This window comes from Medicago truncatula, chromosome 4, assembly GCF_003473485.1.
Source record: "Medicago truncatula cultivar Jemalong A17 chromosome 4, MtrunA17r5.0-ANR, whole genome shotgun sequence".
NCBI classification, from domain to species: domain Eukaryota; kingdom Viridiplantae; phylum Streptophyta; class Magnoliopsida; order Fabales; family Fabaceae; genus Medicago; species Medicago truncatula.
Genome location: NC_053045.1, coordinates 45998018 through 46016775, shown reverse-complemented (window position 1 = coordinate 46016775; position 18758 = coordinate 45998018). Strand labels below are relative to the sequence as shown.

The window sequence follows — 18758 nt, the reverse complement described above, 5'->3', positions numbered from 1 at the left end:
AAAATAAAGGTAGTATTTTTTGAAAGATATGTGATCATTTTAATCATTATACAATCTATATTTCGAAAATGTTTATCTCGAAATAAGATTGTATAATGATTTATACCCATAAATATACTACCTTATATTGCTTTAGTACATGAAAAATTGTAATCTCTCGAAAATGTTTATCTTGGAATAAGATTGTATAATAATTAAAATGAATATGAAAAGCGGATCATTTTAATCATTATACGATCTATGTTTTGAGAGATTATCCGCTTTTGAATTTTTTGTTTGGTTGTGCCATTGTTTTGGTTTGTTCTTCTTGTGCTTTAATTTTACGTTTCAAAATATCATTGCTTTGGTCTATTTTTTAGAAAAAAGAACGCATTAGATAAAGCAATTTTATCACAAACAATTGTTTTAGGGCTATTATAAATTTATAATAGAAAAACCAGAACTAAAAAATACGTAGATTTTGTAAGATTGTAAACAATAAAACTCTTTATAGAGAATAGAAGTTAAAATAATAAAGTATACTCCAAAAATAAATTTAAGCCTTCCAAAATTTTTGATATTTGTAGTAAGTATAATATTTTGTCAAGAAAAATAATAAAGATACTATTTTCTATAAACTTTTAATTTTAGTTTGGTTACCCTTGAATATGTTCATAAATTTTCAAAACCTAAAGATATACAGTTTTAATGTAAACTCAATTTTAAATATATATATATATATGTTTGTAAAAAATATTAAATAAGTTAAAATTATATCACAATTATTTCACCCAAAAAAGAATATTTAAATTAAATATAAACTAAATAAATTATGAAATAGTCATGACACTGGTAAAAAAAATTGTCTATACAGTTATTAAAATATATTTTTCACATTATAAAATATTTTTGTTAAAAGTAAAATTGATAGTAGTTATTGTATTGAAAATAAAAATAAAATAGTTTTATTTTTTTAGTAATAACCTCATTTTTTTATATCTTTAACCAGTGCTCCGGTTTAACATAACCCTATTTATAAATCAATAGAATCAACACTCATGATTAGATCAAAATATCATATCATATTTATTTTTGTATTTAAAAAATAATATAAAAACGTTATATTCTTGAATGTTTACTCAATAATTGTTCTTAATTCCCGATTGGATTAATGCAGAACCAGCTGAATTTCTAGCTCATATATACAAGGACTCCATGGCGGATAATTATGTCAAGAAAAATGAGGGAGATTTCTATCTATGGGCAGCGAAACAAAACTATTTCTTTAAAGCATAATTGATAAACAGCTCGAGAACCATTTTAAATCATAACATTCACTTACAAAATAAGGTTCAATAATTACTGAATTATTTCTTACAGCTAAAGTTTATCATTGCATCTTAAGTGGCAGAGGCAGTAAACAAAAATAGGTAAACATGGCACCAAGTGAAGGATAGGATTCCAGACACATCATCATCAATATATTCATGGAATGATTCTGTAAGGTACCCTGTCGCAATAGAGTTTCCAGTACTTTCCATACCTGCATGCAGTGGAAATTAACTACATGTACATTGTAATGACCTAGAACCATCAAATTTCCTAATCCATTGGTAATAAAAAGTTCAGTTGATGCAATGATAAATAAATTTGATTTTCAGTAATCTATCCATTCAATTATTTATTGCATTGCAGTGGCATTATGAATTGTATATTTCAGAGACAGGCCAAATCTGGTTGAAACAGTAGGCCATTGGTTTCCTATAGATATGAAAAATAAAGCGTATATATTACAATTTAGGCTGTTGGCATTATGAGTTTGGCAAAAACTACATTTTAAAGCTTCAACAAAATCATGGTGCTAACTTGATTTTGACAAACTCACAACCGATCCAAACATGCACCGCCATGACTCATAAAGCAAACTGTTTGTAAGAATAGAATGATATGACAAAAAGAGCATCTGTGGTTCTCTCTGCACATTGAAAATAAAATGTCCAAGAACTATAAGCAACACTAATAGATAGAAAATAATGCTTACTTGGATCTGCATCGATCATCATCCCTTTTTGCTCGATCAAAAAGAAGGATAATAAGAAATATCACGTATAAGTAAGGCAAGAACTGCATAGTAAAAAAGTTGTTAAGGTTAACATTCTCTACAACTTTCAACTGTACAGAGAAATAAACACTCTTCTTACGTGATTGAAAAGAGCTGGGACTGTCCAGAAGAATGCAGCTAGTATTTCAGGTACATAATGAAAATGACGAGCTAATCTCCACCTGCAGGTAGCACGGAAAAAGTGAACTGGTTACTTTGAGAAATAAGACATGTTCTCTAAGAAAATGTTGGGCCAACTAGAAAAATCAAATATATATTATGAGATTAAATGCATAAACTATTGTTTTCTTTTTTAAAAGGATGTATAACCTATAGTTAGCAATAATATTTCTATATGGAGGCAAACTATAAATATCAGATTGTAACACATTTTAAGTCAAATGTCTGGAATCCACCCCAAAAAATAGTGAGTTTAAGCTCTCTCAATCATTACAACAACTTAGTGTTTAAGTATGTTTACATATGCTTCAAAAATAGAATGTTTTTAAGGGATACATACCATCCAGAGGTTAAAAGAAGGCTTCTTTTTGTTTCTCCGGAAGAAGTGGTATATGAGGCTTCTATCTGCAAGTACATTTTCATTATGAATACCTTATGCAAGTCTCACGACAATAAGATTCCCAATCTGACTTGCATTATATAGAAAATAGAAAGTACATTTCAAATGAAAAATAGTAACCCAGTATATTCTACGCATCTTTATCTTTGATGGAGCTTTTCCCCAGACCAAGCTTTTTCCATTTGTCCTACGAAACTCTTGCCTTTGCCTGTCACAATCATAATTGATGTATATGCACATAATGCCAGCCACTAAAATAAAGAGTACTAGCTGAAAGACAAGGAAGCTAATTTTCAAAAAAAAGTGGAAAACATTGAAATTTGAAAAGTATATTAGAAATAAGGAAAACTCTGCGGTATAAATAACTACCACAAAACAACAGCTCAAACAGGAAAGGGATGGTACCTGGGTGCCAAGATTCACTGGATGGTTGACAAGGTACATTCCAGGAGATGTATACACTGATGGAACCAAAACCAAACAGCCCCAACAAATTTAAAATTCAGCTGCAAGATTTAGGGACACGATAAAGAGGTTTAAATACAATGTATACAATGAACTTATCAACAATATATGAAAACTAATCCAAACATGATAAATGAAATACAGTTGTTATGGAAGATATGATCTTGATCTTAAACTTAATAAACTATGAAAACTAATGACGCCAAAAGAACATATCAGCAGAACGATAGGAAAGAGCAAGTATGTCAACAAAAACAAAGATAAAGCATATGTGTAGACCTCGATCGTGTGCAATATCCATTGTGTTCCAGTATCCAGCTTCCCACCAGAAAAACTTGGTAACATACACCAGCATTAATGTAGTATTTACAAGCATTGAGTCAGCTACCTTCCCATTTTCTTCATACTATTAAGACAAGAATATGAACAATAGAGAGTTAACCAAAGGATGGAAATTTCACAAAACAAAATTACAAAATAAATTTATGTTCCTGATTCATATACTAGTAAGATCATGTTCATGGAGGTAATAAGTCAATACCAACTGGCCACTATATCCAAAGCAACTTAGGAAGTCCAACCACATATAAATATGATTTATATCCCTATCATAAATTAGATCTCAGCAGAAGACAAAAAAAAAATCAAAAGTAGATGGCCTCAGCTTCTATGGAGCTTGATTGGCCACCTAATCACCAAGGTCCCCACGTTCAAACTGTTTCTAACTACAAATAGGTATTTAAAGGATTATTCATCAGTGTTTTCTACGTTTTCCAGCTAAATGCTGGATAGCACAATCATTATGCTTGACTTCAGTATTTATACAAAGAATAAAACCTCGTAGACTCAACCTGCTTTATGTAGTAAGTAAGTGCCAGAATAGCCCACGACATCATTCCAAATCTGCAGTTTGTGAAAACTTTTATGTCAAAATATTTTCCAATGCGTGGATAGAACTCCATACCCTGCAGAATGGCAGAAAGATAGAAGGCTGTCATTTATGGAAAAAAAGGTGGAATTAAACTCCACATGTCTAGGCCTGTTATTCATATAAAAAAACATCTCAAGGGATGAATTTTAGTTTATCAAACAATTTCTTGTAATATGGTGAAAATGAAAATTACAACCATAAAACGTTGAAACATTTCTACAATAAGAATTTCAAAGTTCACATAGTGGCATTATGAATGGAATTTCAGTCAAACCAGTTTAAACAAAAGGATGGGTAATTCTAAAAGAATTTTCCATGCATTATCGTAGCCTACTTGGTTTAGAATGAGAGGCGGTAATTTTAAAGAAAGGTCTGTTGCATCAATGATCCTCTAAAGGCATGACGCCAGTAATCAGACAAGAGAGATTTTTCATGCTATCACTCAGTTTTATTTTAATTTTTTCCATCGTTCACATTCTCTTTGTTAAATCAATGTCAATTTCCAATGCAAATAAATGGATAAGACAAAAAAATTGTTGAGCAGTTTAATCAAATTAAGAAGCAGAGATTAGTTTACCCAGTAAAAATCGATGATTATGTTCCCACTTGAACCAGAATCAGTAGAAGATGGTGCCAAATGACCCTATCAAATATAACACTTGAGTCAGAAAATTCAATGTAAATTGCACAGGAAACAAATACCTTATCATTTCTTCAATTTCACAACAGTCTCACTTTTATGTATAAGAAAATACAAAAGATAAAGCTCCCAAAGCTGAGTGTGGAATATATCTCCCCCAAATGATCATAAACGATTGTTGGGTTGAATATCCCAAACCTGAAACATACATGCCTAAGTTACATGTCATCTGTTTCTGCAAAAGTAAAAGAAGCAAACCATCTTGCTTTGTAAGGAAAAACTATTATGTGACACAACTTTCTTGTAGATAAAACATAATAATTTGAACTTAGTTTCTTAGAGTATGTTTTAGGCTTTTAGCCTATAAGAGCATATAAACCTATCTTCATAAAGCCTTGAAATTCAAAAGGATAACCAATTGAGGAGACTAGCAATGAATACCGATATTTGTTTGATTTACCAAATATATCCATCCATCATACATTATCTATGAAGCATTGACACAGACACGGATACGGTACCAACACCAACACATAGACACTGCCACACTGGGATAATTTTGATCAAATAGAAGTGAACATATCTGTTTGTAATTACCAGTGTCGTTGTCATACACGACTTCAATTTCAAATAGAAGTGAACATATCTGTTTGTAATTACCAGTGTCGTTGTCATACACGACTTCAATTTGAAGTGTCAGTGCTACATAGGAGGACATCATATCAAGTTTAATTTTGAGAGAACCTCAACTCAATATTATGTCGTGAGATCTCCTATGCCAATTTTCATAAACAACAAAGAACATCCAAATTGAAATTCAAAAGGATAACTAATTGAGAAGACTAGCAATGACTAATGTTTTTTCTTCTTCTTGTTCTATCACACACACACACACACACACACACACACACAGATATATATATATATATATATATATATATATATATATATACATCAGCCATATATGACAACCTAAGATCATACAAAGTCTTATTCCTAGAAGACAACAATATTATATCTTCAGATCTCCTATGCCAATTTTCTTTTCTTTGTGGGACGAATATATTGACTGATTTTTGTTCAAACAATTCATTTATTACTACTTGAATTTTCAAAAACAACACAGAACATCCAAGATGAAATGAAAAATCAATTTAATCAGCAATAATGAATGAATGAATCCTAGCACTGAAACTTATTGAATGAATGTGTGTCCAGTGTCCCACACGTGTCTCCGACAGATGTCAATACATTCAATTAGTTTATTTTCTCAAATTATTACAGATGTCCAAGTGTTAATATAAGTGTCAATGCTTCATAGCGAATGAAGTCCTATCTTCTTCGTTAATTTTCTCCTTTCAATCATATGATATATATATATATACTTCCCTCAATCTCTAACTACACTAACTAACGGTGCTTTGATAGATAGATAGAATGTTTGTTTGTTTGTTTATTTTTGGGTAAAATAAAAATCATTTTTAACTTTCTTTAACAAACAAACAAAGGGAATATACAACTTTCTTTCTTCTTATTCCTAGTCAAAACTACTATAATATTTATTACGAATAATTCAATGTTTTGCTTTTATTATGTTTTATTTTATCACTTTGTTTGCTTTGATTTTTTTTGTTTTTTTTTTTTACTGTTAATGATACTATATTATAACTCAAGTGGTAAAAATGCATGCTAAAATTGTTAGATTTGACAACCTGAATGGGGTTCAAATCCTTGACTCCTCCGTTTATGTGTGTTGAGTTTTCAATGGTTATTGTTATTTCGTCAATTCTTTATTTCTGATACTATAAGTTTCGCTCAAATTTTAGAATAGAAAGAGATAGTCAAATTTGTTATGAGTTGGTACTGTAACGCCCTATTTTATTATTTATTTATTTTATTGAATTTAGATGTCTTTTTATAATTTAGTCGATTTATTTTGATGAGTGATATTTTGTTATGTTATATGTTGGTATTGATTACGAGGTTGTTATGTTGTTTATGATGTTGATAATGATGTTGTTATGATGTTGTTTATGATATTGATTACGACGTTGTTATGTTGTTTATGCTGTTTATGATGTTGATAATGATGTTGTTATGATGTTGTTTATGATATTGATTACGATGTTGTTATGTTGTTTATGATGTTGATTATAATGTTGATAGAATGTTGTTTATGATATTGATTACGATGTTATGTTGTTTATGACATTGATAATGATGTTGTTTATGATATTGATTACGATGTTGTTTATGATGTTGATTATAATGTTGTGATGATGATTATATGATGTTGATTATGATGTTACATGACGTTGATTATGACTGTTGTTATGATGATTACATGATGTTGTCTATGAGTTGTTAAATATGATTGATGATGTTTATGTTAAGTTGATAAATTGTCTTTCATTCATGAGTTGCTAATGAATGTTTGATGAAGAATTATTATTATGAATTAATGATGTTTACGTTGTTGATAATTGGTTATACATGAGATGTTAAGTTGTTAAGTTGTCTTCTATTTATGAGTTGCTAATGAGATGTTTTATGAAGAATTATTATTAGGGTGAATTGATGATGTCTATGGTGTTAAATGTAATTGATGAATTATATGCTTATTATTATTGTTTGAGAAATCTCACCCGTTCTGCTTGGAAATGTTGCATGTATTAGTGGGTAACTTGCAGGTAACCAAGATTAGTCGCGGTCGTGAGTGGATTCTCTCACTTGTGTCTTAGGTGCTCTGATACGTAACGGGATGAGAACTTTGTTATTGCTTTTCTATTCCTTACGTATTATTTTATGAAGTCCATGATTATGTTGTTGGAATAATTTTATGACATTTTACGTTGAGGCCTTCGTGCCAAAGATTGTTTTAAAAGTTGAATAAATTCCGCTGCGAAGTATTAAATATTATGTTGTTGGATTTTTGAAGGATAAATAGTTATTTATTCACTTTATGATTTTATGAAAAGAAGTGTGACATTCCGTTGAAATACTCTGATTTATTTATGAAATTTTTATGCTGGAAAAACGGAGTGTTACAGGTACATTCTTCATCAATGTTTTAAGAGTCAAGTACACATTAACATCCTTAAAAAAACACATTATCAATATACAAAGAAATTTCATAAATAAAACACGTTAACATACCGAAACTTAATCATAACAACTAAATCAATTTCTTCCACATGTGGTCAATGCTTAAGAATAATGAAAGATTTATGTTCTTTGATCTCATCTATCCTCGAGAAACAGTTTCCAGGAAGAAGAAGCTGAAGTAAAGCTTCAAATGCATCATAAACAGCGATAATTTAGAAAGAGAGAAGTGTTGGTTTAGGCCATAGATTAAGAAAACCTTGTAAACCATTATTGTTCAAATAATCAGATGTCTTCAAAATTGATCCATCCATAGCCTTCATCATTGTATACCATCTTCAATTCAATTATTAATTAGATCTACTAATTTGTTTGAAATTATTAATTAATTAAGTAAGTAGACTTACAGTAGATTGACGAAAGGAGGAGCAAGTGTGTGAAGAGATATCATAGAAGCATAGGTGACGAGTGATGAATGTACCGTTTCGATCTTCTTCGATTCCACCATTTTCGATCTTCTTCTTCTTACTAGCTACGCCTTAACGTCGACTATAAATAAAATAAATAAAATACGATTCTTACTCAATCATTTGATATATACACACACACATACACTTTCCTCAATCTCTAACTGCACTAACTAACGCTGCTACTATAACATTTAGTACCAATAATTCAATGTTTTGCTTTTATTATATTTTATTTTATCACTATATTATAAAATAAAATTATTGATATCATATACAAATCATAACTCAAGTGGTAAAAATGCATGCTAAAATTGTTAGATTTGACAACCTGAATGAGGTTCAAATCCTTGACTCGTCCGTTTATGTGTGTGGAGTTTTCAATGGTTATTGTTATTTCGTCAATTCTTTATTTCTGATACTATTAAGTTTCGCTCTAGAAAGAGATAGTTAAATTTGTTATGATATAATTTTGTAATCTTTCCAACAGTTCCAAGATCCCCTCAATTGGACTTATAATAACACTTTGAACTAAAATTTATTCTAGAAGTAAAAAATTAAAGTTTTTGATTGTATCATCGATTTTAAAATAAAACTTTAGCTTCGGGTCGTTAGAATCAATTCACTCAAATTCTAAAGCAAAAATACACTTAATTTAACATCCAAAACTGCAATTCATGTGTGTAGACCTCATTTGATCATTCAAGCCTACAAATGATTGAAGCTTTACACAAGATATCCTGCTTCTTAAGTAAGATATGCATATAATAACATTAAACAAATACAACATCTTAATTAGTTCTTCTTATACATCATAGAATTAGAGCTCTTTTGGATGTTTCTTTTCCCTATCATCAGACAAACTCCTCTTGACCTTATCTGCTGCTGATTTTGCAGCATCCTCCAACGTTGCTTTGCTTGTTCCTAGGCTTTTGGCTAAAGCTTCTTTCACCTTATCCCCTGCTCCATTGTTATCTACCACTGCTTCACCCTCTTCTCCTCTCCTAAAACTTATAAAAACAAATTATTAATGAATGAAGTAGCTAGTATTTGTGTGTCTTGTGCATGGTATGTAACAAAGAATATGCTATGAAAATAAAAGCACAAGGTTGAAATGAGAATACTAAATAAATAAATAAATAAATATATTGAGATGGAGAAGGTTAGTAGCTTACTCTAGATTTGGAGGGAAGAAATAAGCATAAGTGTGATTGACAATGGCCTTAACCATGTGCCAATATTGTCCAATATTTGTTGGGAAAACTGATGAATACATAGAATATGCATTTCTTAGTCTCTGCCATACCCACAAAGCTGATTTCTTACTCTGATCTTCATCATTAACTGAATCTCCATTCACATTAGCTATAGTGAAGCTGAAGAATACTAACACCAAAACCACACCACTTGCACCAAGCTTTTTATCCATAGAGTATAGCATAATATTATTCTCATTCAAAACAAAGTCATTAGTAATGTTGTTAAGTACGGTAGGGTACCATTGTTGGCTTGTGGACACGTTAGTCACTTGCACCACGTGGCCTTTTTGTATTACTTACTCACCCTTGTTCACTCTACACGTTTCACTTCACCCATTTCTCTACTGTGTAATGTTTATAGGTGCACACACACAACACAACATGGTCTTTATCTTTCTATCTACCTTCAATATATTATATATTACGGTTAAAATATGTTTTTGGTCCCTATAAATATACTAAATTTTCGTTTTAGTTTCCCTAAAATTTTCCTTCAAGTTTTAGTCCCTATAAAATTTTCAATCACTACTTTTCGTCCCTATTTTTAAGTAAAATTTTGTATTTTTTAATGAAATTGTGCAGAAATGTATGGAATATTGTAAAAATCACTCCCAAAAAAATTAGAATTTTTAACAAATCAGGAATTAAATATGAATTTTTTACCTCCAAACATATAAAAATTCATATTTAATTCATGTTTTGGTAAAAAATTCTAATTTTTTTTGGGAGAGATACTTATAATATTATACATTTTTCTGCAAAATTTTATTTAAAAATATGAATTCTACATATGAGTTTACTTTAAACGGGGGACCAAAAATAAAGATTGAAAATTTTATAGGAACTAAAACTTGAAGGAAAATTTTAGAGGGGCTAAAACGAAAAGTTGTTATATTTATAGGGACAAAAACATATTTAACCCTATATATTATATATTATAGTAATAATATGATGAATCAGCCTGGAACCGTCTCTTTATTATTGATTAAAAAATTTACATATTATTAAAGGAAGGCACATGTCATAGAAGCCTATTACATGTCACAGTATCAATCAATATGATAAACATGGGACTAGTTATGAGAAGAAAAGCTCTAATTAAACTATGTGTAATTCGATTAGTTTATCTCTAAATAAATCTTTAAGAGTGGTGCCTAATTTCTTACCAAAAGAAAAAGTGGTACTTAATTTAGAATGATTACGTTGCAAAACCATTAGATATGACAATAAAAAAAATTAATGGATGAGATTTTTCCAATAACTAGTAACATGATATGGTGCTTCTTTTCACATGAATCTAACAGATCACTCCCATAAGGGTGGTGAGGACCAGCAAAGACAATGATATTGAACCAGTTTAAGGGACCAAACATGGAGTCATAATGATGAAGAAAGCGTTTGGAGTTGAAACAGTGCATGAGATGAGACAATGGCAAACCAAAACAGAAAGGAGAAAATTTGGATGAATGAACCCATTTTGCCTTTAGAAGTTGATGGTGACAAGAAAGTTTGGTTTAGATGGAACAGTGTATCTTAAGATAAGAATGTTAAGGAAAATTACGCCTTTAGAAGTTGATGGTATTCCTCTTTAATAACATTCAGTTTTGAACGGAGGAAAATAAAAGGTAAAACCAAATATTAAACGGATTCACCAATAAATAAACAAATGTATTAATTAACAAGATAACCAGAAAAAAGAATTGGTTCAGATGATGATACAAAATAAAAAAAAATAAAAAATGGTGCATGATATATTCCATTAATCAACAGATCGAAACAGCAAGATCAAATGAATATACATTACTTACTTGTCACTATAAGAAATAATATCCATTCAAAAAGTTTGAAATTCTCAAAGGAAAAATAAACGAATAAGAATTGTCATTAGCTATACAACAAACTAAAGAGGAGTTGAGTATGAAACAAAAGGAAATTCACGGATGTAAATGGCAGCAAGATCACACTGACTTACCAACAACACATATATGCTTACAAAATACAAACAACCACCACCCACCCACCACCACCACCACCACCACCACCACCATCAATTTGTTTTCTCAAAGAAGAATAGAACCTAGAGAGACTCACTCACTCATGGGATAGGAAGATAACTACACTGGAATCACATCTTTGATGTATCTTCGCATCTCAAAACAATACCTTCATTGGCATCCGGTCGTCAAAGGCTCAGGTGGAGGCACAATCATAAGTACATTGTCATTTCTATGAACAACTCCCATTACGCTAACCGTGCTACCTTCTTTTATGTACCTACAAAAACATCGTAGCCGCCACTTTCATAAGAACTACATTTTCTTCGTGTATTTTTTATTTAAACAAGATAAAGAAAGTACTGTATACCCTTCTTTTAACTGCATGATACGATCATCACTAGAAAGGTTTCTCTTCCCCAACCATCGAAGGAAATCGGGGGACATTTCTTTATTCTCTGGATTAACATCAATTACAACGGAATCATCAACATAAGGAGTCACCCTTGCACCAAAGCCTGTTTTAACCAATGCTCTCAGTCCAGATTGGAAGTCAGAGATGTAAAAATCAACCACATGCCTCTGCATTGAATAAAAAAATTAAGGAAAAATATTAAAGAGTTATAAGTTTCATATATTAACCTGCCAAAGTCCCCAAAATATACAATTTGCATTCTTATATAGGCGTGTCTACTCCACATTAAATGAGATTTGAATCCAATCAACACTTTCATAAAGGAGCAAATACAATACTGCCATAACATCAGACATGAAGACATACTACCTAATAAGGGACTATTCTTGATGATCAAAGTCAAGTAAAAGCCACCATAATAAATCCCCAGTCAAAAGAAAGAAAGAAGTGCATTCAGTGTTAGAAGAGAAATGACAAAAACCATCTTTTTTGAAAACTTGCAATTTCAGTTTATATATTTCTTCTTTCAAATAAAGGCTGGATAGACACTAGAGAGAAATAGTTATCATAACAAAGCTTTCTCCTTTTAATAGATATAAGATAGATGATGTTATGGTGCAACAAGGTACAAGAAACCCAAACAAGAAAGAAATAATGATCTGATCATAACCAATAGTTGATGACTATGATGGAGCAGTAATGTGTTGTAGTCCATATTAATAGTTTTAATTCAATGTGAAGTTTGAGGCAAAACTTAGGTAAAGTTCTGTAAGCACTATCAGTGTTGTTCCTATTTAACATATACTAATGTGTATTAATCTCACACATCTGTCATCTCATTTTCTTCCCCTCTGCAACCACTCCACCTCATCTTCGATGAAAGTTCTTGGAGCTTGAGACCAGTCTGACCCCACCAAGGCTTAAGTAACCCAAACATCCCCCTTGTTTCATGCCTTTACACACCTGAAAAACTTAGCTGATCCCACTCGTGTCGGAAAATCATTGGGAAAGATGATTCTATGTGTCAGTATCGTTGTAATCAGTCACCAGGTGACTCTCCCATCTGTCTCAAGCTCCTAGTTTAAATATTGTTGTTGGTGTCACGTTAGAAGATGCTTATATGCTTATCAATTTGAATAAGAAAATCAATTTTTCTTCATTTCGTGCCGTAAAATTGGCTTAACATGTTGTCAGTCTTTCATTGATGTCTAAGTTTCTTTCAATCTACAGTAAGGGTCAAGGTTCTTTATTCATCCCGGAAATCTTAGTTTTCAATGCAACTTATAAATGGTAGAGGTGATGAGATGGGATTCTTGACTGTTAACAAGTTTCAATTGCAATGAATTTGGTTTTAACATTGTTTCTTCTTTAGGGCTAATAATTGGCGCCAGATTTGAGTTTCCTGGCTTCTACAAGCTCTCCAACCATTCTGATGTTTACTATGTCAGTGTTGGTAAATAGCGACTATATATCTGCACTATGTCGTAGCGGGATTTGAACAAATGGAGGAAGAGATAAAAATATACTCCAACATAAGTGTCATTTTCAATATAGGTGCATTGCTCATACTTGTGATAACTATGAATTGATAAAGATTTCTTTCATTCCGTCAAAGAGAAAGTTTATAAAAATATTATCATTCTTTCATTTATCGACTATTTTGAATATCTATTGGATTATTCTTATATGGTCACAAGATCAAACATAAAATTATAGGTACACTCACAAAATATTAATTATACATTTTATTATTTTAATTATTATTTTGATGAAATTTCTTTTAATTATTTAAAAAATAACCAAAAAAATTAATTCTATATTTTGCATTTTCGTGAGTGTCTAAGACATGTGTCCATAGTTTTGTCACTGTGGAGTATAAATTTAGCAAGTGTCTGAAATGCAGTAAATATTTCATTTCCTTGCTTCTCATTTCAAACTTGGTGTGCAGCGGTCAAGGCAGGAGTAAATGCAAACCTACTTAACAAGGACTGCCATTAATATCAGAACAGGGTGCAACTACCTGTGGTTCTTAGCAGTGGGATAGTCCATGCCAAATAAATCAAAATTAAACTTTGTAATAGCTCAACTTAGTCCAATCTATTTATAAATCTAGACCTATATTGTATGTCTCATCTTTCGTAATATAGTACCATAAGACTTCATACCAAAAAAACATAATACTGAGTAAAGTCTTGAATTTTGTGAACATATCATATATATTTGGCAAAATTACATCAGAAGTTCTTTAAGTTATTTAATTAAAGGACCTCTGGTGTAATTTAACGTATATATTTATACAAAGTCTGGTTCTGTTCAGCATATTCCCAACCAAGTGCAGAGGGGAATAAACTGCAGAGTCCCGCCATACCTTTCAAACTTGTGGCAATGAATTGTTTATTCCAATCATATTTCACATTACATTTATTGACTAAACTGAAATATTGAGGGACTCTCTTTAAATCTGACTGTTCTGCATGTCTCAGCACTGTGTAACGGTTGTAAATGATCCATACAATAACATGCAGGGTTATCATAAGAAAGTCTTATAGTACTATATTATCATAAGAAAACAAGTTCAACCACTCTCCACATTTATAATTAAACCTCTGGAAGCATATTTTCGGACCTAAGAAAAACTGTATTTTTGTAGTACACATCCGGACGGCACAAAAATTGTGTTTGTTTTCAGATGTGTACATCTAAGGTGATTTTGGAAGTGAGAAGAGTTAATGCCATATAACATTTATCATAGAAATATTTTAAAAAATATTGCCAACTCATCGGTGGTTCAGGAGTCGTAAAAACTTGTATAGATCTCATCTGGTCTTTGAGCTTTAAAGACAATATAAAAAATCATCTACAACCTGACAACCTCACCAGCACTTTTCCCTCCTAAATCTAATTACCCAACACAACAGCAGGCAGCAGCAGCCAGATTTTGCTCCATCAAGCCAGCCAAATGTAGGTGTGGCTTTTGGTAGATAAGTTAGAGCAGGGTACATGATAAAATTAAATAAATCAGGATATAAGGTAAATAAATAAATACATTTTGGTTCCTTTGAAAAGATGAAACCAAGAAAAACAGAACATTTGTTCTGTTCTGTTCGCATGTCAAATACTACAAAAGTCTCAACAACTCCCAGGATAATTCCCCACTAAAATGTCATCCATTAGCCCTGCACTCCAAGTTCTGTAACTGCCGTCTAATTGTGTGTTTGGAACTGCGGTATGCGATCAACTCAAGCTACTAGTTTTAATCGCAACACACTGTGAAAATAGTGTTTTCAAGACACATGCCTGCTAAACCTACCCCAGCCAACATCCTCATCACAAAATAAACATCCATCATACCAAGGGTTCCCAAATCTAACCTCTAAACGATATATGGATACAGAGCCAAGTCATGATATATTTCCAGTGTTGCAGGCTAGGTAGTCAATCCTGGACAGCGGCTGCAACTTGCAGGAGTGAATTTCCTAGAAAAAAATTCCCATCCACAAGCAGGATCATCTTCACATATTTTGCAATGGAAATGTAAAATAAAGAGCACTGGTGGCAGGATGTGTAAAAGAGTCAGCCTCATAGTTGATGTCAAGTAAAGCACATACTATATAAAATTAGGAAGGAAGGGAAATGGAAGAGGTTGCAGAGTTACTGGGGAAAAAAACTGGTTGAAACACGTAATTAAAATAAAAAAAATCAATTGCAGTGCTTAGCATGAGTCTTCCCAGATTTGACTGAAAATGTTAGCTTTTAGTTGGAACTAAGTCAAGAATGGCCTACACCACAGTGGTAATCGGTATCTTACACTTTAAAGAGAAAGCCAATCTCGAGATGGCCTACACCACATATTATCACACAACTCAATATATTTGTTCTATTTTCAAGTAGTACAATATTTCATGCCACAACACCAAAATATGGGATAAAATAAACTTATGATATAAAATTGCTCTTGCAATAAAATTTGTGTATAAATATTATAACCCTGGATGATAAAATTAATGCCAATTGTGTATAAATATTATAACCCTGAATTCCATAAAATTAATGCCAATTGTGTATAAATATTTCATCCTCATTCCAGTCAAAGCCTCTAAAATCAAAATGTGTAGCTAGGAATTAAAGCACAATTCTTGCCAATTGTGTTGCTGCTGGAAAAAGGCCAATACCAAAGAAGCCAAGTGACTTTAAAATGAAAAACAGCAAGACAAATTGGCTCAAATTCCATAAAACATGTTAACAAAATTATCATTAGACATACACATACCCTGGTGTAAGTATGCAGAAAATAATATGTAATAATTCTAGCAACAAAACAGATGCATTTACCTTAGAAGGAGCCTTTGTCTGCCCAAAGGATTTAAATATTGAAAATTTCTGGACATTTCAATTCATAAGCTGCAAGAATAATTTACATGTATAAGAAACAGAAGGATCAAAGAAAGATTTACTAGTTCATAATGAAACTACTTTAACTTTCACTAGATTCATCAAACTGTTACTGGGCTGGATCTAGTTTGGATAACTAGTTATTTTTCAGTATACAAAGATATTGACCCTTGTATTGATTTGCTAAAACTAGGCTCAGAATAGTGATTAATTTTCTTTTACAAAGGCAAATACACAAGCAAATAAAGGAAATTGCGAAAGAAAAATGTATTCAACCTGACTCACATACTAACTATTAGAAACGCCACTGCTGCTGAAAGCAAAATGGATTCATCTATGCTGTTTTGAATGTAATGGCAATCAAAGATTCTGTCTTGAACATCTTATCTGCTACCAATAGTCACCACATGAGCAGACCCCATCTTGAAAATGATGATATCGAATAGGGTCTCTAATTACAATGTGCCGCTGCTCTAGCTTTGCTATAAGTTTCGCAAATATATGACAATCGCCACAGATCTTTAGATTCTTCCATATTCTAATAGTTTTCTCCCTAGGAAAGCTTATAATACCAAAAACAATTGCCAGTTTTTCACTGTGGTGTCGAAGGGAGTATTCACTCTGTTCCCCTTCAAGATCTTTTAGCATAAAATTCGTGTCAGGAACATAGCCAGCATCAGTTAGTTTACGAATATATTCGTCTAACTTTCTATTGATCTCATCTATTTGAGGATGAGATTTATCTCCCACAATAAAAGCATGTATTTGGTTATTGACTTCAATCCAACTACATCCAGGTTCTTTCCTTATCCCCCTTGCGCTCATAGTCCTCCGAACTTCTGCAACATCATCCCACCTTTTTGAATTTGCATAAATATTAGATAACAATACATAGGCTCCTGCGTCCTGTTGATCCAACTTTAGAATCTCCTTAGCAGCATATGTGGCTAAGTCTACATTCCTTTGGGCCCTGCACGCATCAAGCAGAGTCCTCCATGTCACAACATCCGGCTCGCAGGTCATTTCATGAATCAACTTAACCATTTCATCAAGCTTCCCTGCTCTTCCAAGAAGATCAAGCAAGCAACTATAGTGTTCTCTTCCAGGATCTATCCCGTAAAGGTTCTTCATTGATCGAAAATAGCCCCAACCTTCATTTACTAGTCCTGCATGACTACATGCAAACAGAACCCCAAGAATTGTAATATAGTTTGGTCTTGGACCCGAGACTTTCATGGAATCAAACAAATTGAGTGCCTCCACACTGAAACCATTTTGGGCCAACCCTGAAATCATGGTGCTCCATGAGATTACGTCCTTAACAGCCATCCGACTGAAAATGAATTTTGCATCTTCCAAACTACCACACTTACAATACATATCTAAAAGTGCATTGTTAAGAATAAGATCTTGATCAAACTTCAACACATGTACATGTACCTGCCTCCCTAACTCCAATAACGATGAACCAGTACATGCTCTCAAAACACTCGTGAGTGTTGACTGATCAGCTGGAAACCCTTCTCTCCTCATGCTCTTGTACAAAGCTAAAGCTTCATCCCCATCACTGTGCTGAGCAAAAGCAGCAATAATGGAATTCCAAACAACAGAATCTCCAGTCACCATCTCACGAAACACACCTACAGCTTCCAACAACTCACCCAACTTCGAGTAAGCATCAATAAGCGCACTCCTAACAAAAACATCCGACTCCAACCCCGCTTTCAATATACCCGAATGCACCTGTTTGAGATCACATAGCCTCTCACACGCTCTCAAAACAGACGAAAAGGTATACATATTAGGCATGACACCATCCCTAATCATAAAAACTAAAAGCTTCATAGCTCGATCGTTGAGCTTCGCATAAGAATAAGCCGATATCATAGTAGTCCACGAAACAACATTCCGTTCAGGCATTTTATCAAACACCATCTGTGCTTCTTCCAAAAGATTAAGTTTCACATACATATTGAGAAGGGTATTGATCAAAAACGTTTTTGGGCGATACCCATTTGAGAATATATGGTTATGAACGCGTTTTCCTTCTCTTACAGCTTTATGAGCTAAACAACACTTGATGAGTTCAGAATACGCTATTGCATCAGCAAAGACACCGCGTTTTTCCATGGTATCCAAGATTTGCATGGCTCTGGGAAGATCTCTGTTGTAGCAGTGATTGAGAAGTGAACTAGTTTCTGGGGCTATGTTGGGTTGGAATGAAACGTATGAACAACTGCGCAACCATGTTGTTCGTAGCAAAGTTAAGTGTTTTGAAACACCTTTCATCGGTTCGTTCCTTACATTCGTAACTTTGATTTTCTCATGTTTTTCTTTATCTAATTATGAGTGACAAGTAATTTTTTTTTTTAGTAATTTCTAGACTTACCCACATTGTCCATTTTGAAGGAATAATACATTAGGAAAACTGCT

General features: G+C 32.4%; 3 protein-coding genes across 11 annotated transcripts; all 3 read right to left on the bottom strand.

The window, feature by feature from the left end:
• Positions 1-1455: 1455 nt before the first annotated feature.
• On the bottom strand, positions 1456-8306 carry LOC25493362 (7-dehydrocholesterol reductase). Its single transcript, XM_039832782.1, is given in 12 exon segments — positions 1456-1522; positions 2021-2103; positions 2181-2262; positions 2601-2665; positions 2797-2834; positions 2837-2930; positions 3066-3166; positions 3405-3531; positions 3977-4090; positions 4634-4699; positions 4792-4909; positions 8206-8306. Coding segments are annotated over 12 exon segments (1056 nt in total).
• Positions 8307-8896: 590 nt separating this feature from the next.
• LOC25493361 (uncharacterized) lies at positions 8897-9736 on the bottom strand. Of its 2 annotated transcripts, none has more exons than XM_039833601.1 (2): positions 9441-9736; positions 8897-9269 (listed from the first exon to the last, which is right to left on the bottom strand). In XM_039833601.1, exons 1-2 carry the CDS (start codon positions 9704-9706, stop codon positions 9086-9088), a joined length of 450 nt encoding a protein of 149 aa, XP_039689535.1. In that variant the 5' UTR covers positions 9707-9736; the 3' UTR covers positions 8897-9085. The 2 variants fall into 2 exon arrangements, with proteins under 2 accessions (XP_039689535.1, XP_024638875.2); XM_024783107.2 differs by having other exon boundaries at positions 8897-9275; positions 9441-9734.
• Positions 9737-11263: 1527 nt separating this feature from the next.
• On the bottom strand, positions 11264-18673 carry LOC25493359 (pentatricopeptide repeat-containing protein At2g03880, mitochondrial). Of its 8 annotated transcripts, none has more exons than XM_024783085.2 (5): positions 16602-18673; positions 16266-16334; positions 15305-15482; positions 11889-12100; positions 11284-11798 (listed from the first exon to the last, which is right to left on the bottom strand). In XM_024783085.2, the coding sequence occupies exon 1, from the start codon at positions 18612-18614 to the stop codon at positions 16716-16718; it is 1899 nt and encodes a 632-aa protein (XP_024638853.1). In that variant the 5' UTR covers positions 18615-18673; the 3' UTR covers positions 11284-11798; positions 11889-12100; positions 15305-15482; positions 16266-16334; positions 16602-16715. The 8 variants fall into 8 exon arrangements, with proteins under 8 accessions (XP_024638851.1, XP_024638855.1, XP_024638853.1 ...); XM_024783086.2 differs by having other exon boundaries at positions 15305-15409; XM_024783088.2 differs by having other exon boundaries at positions 16611-18673.
• Between the last annotated feature and the right edge of the window lie 85 nt (positions 18674-18758).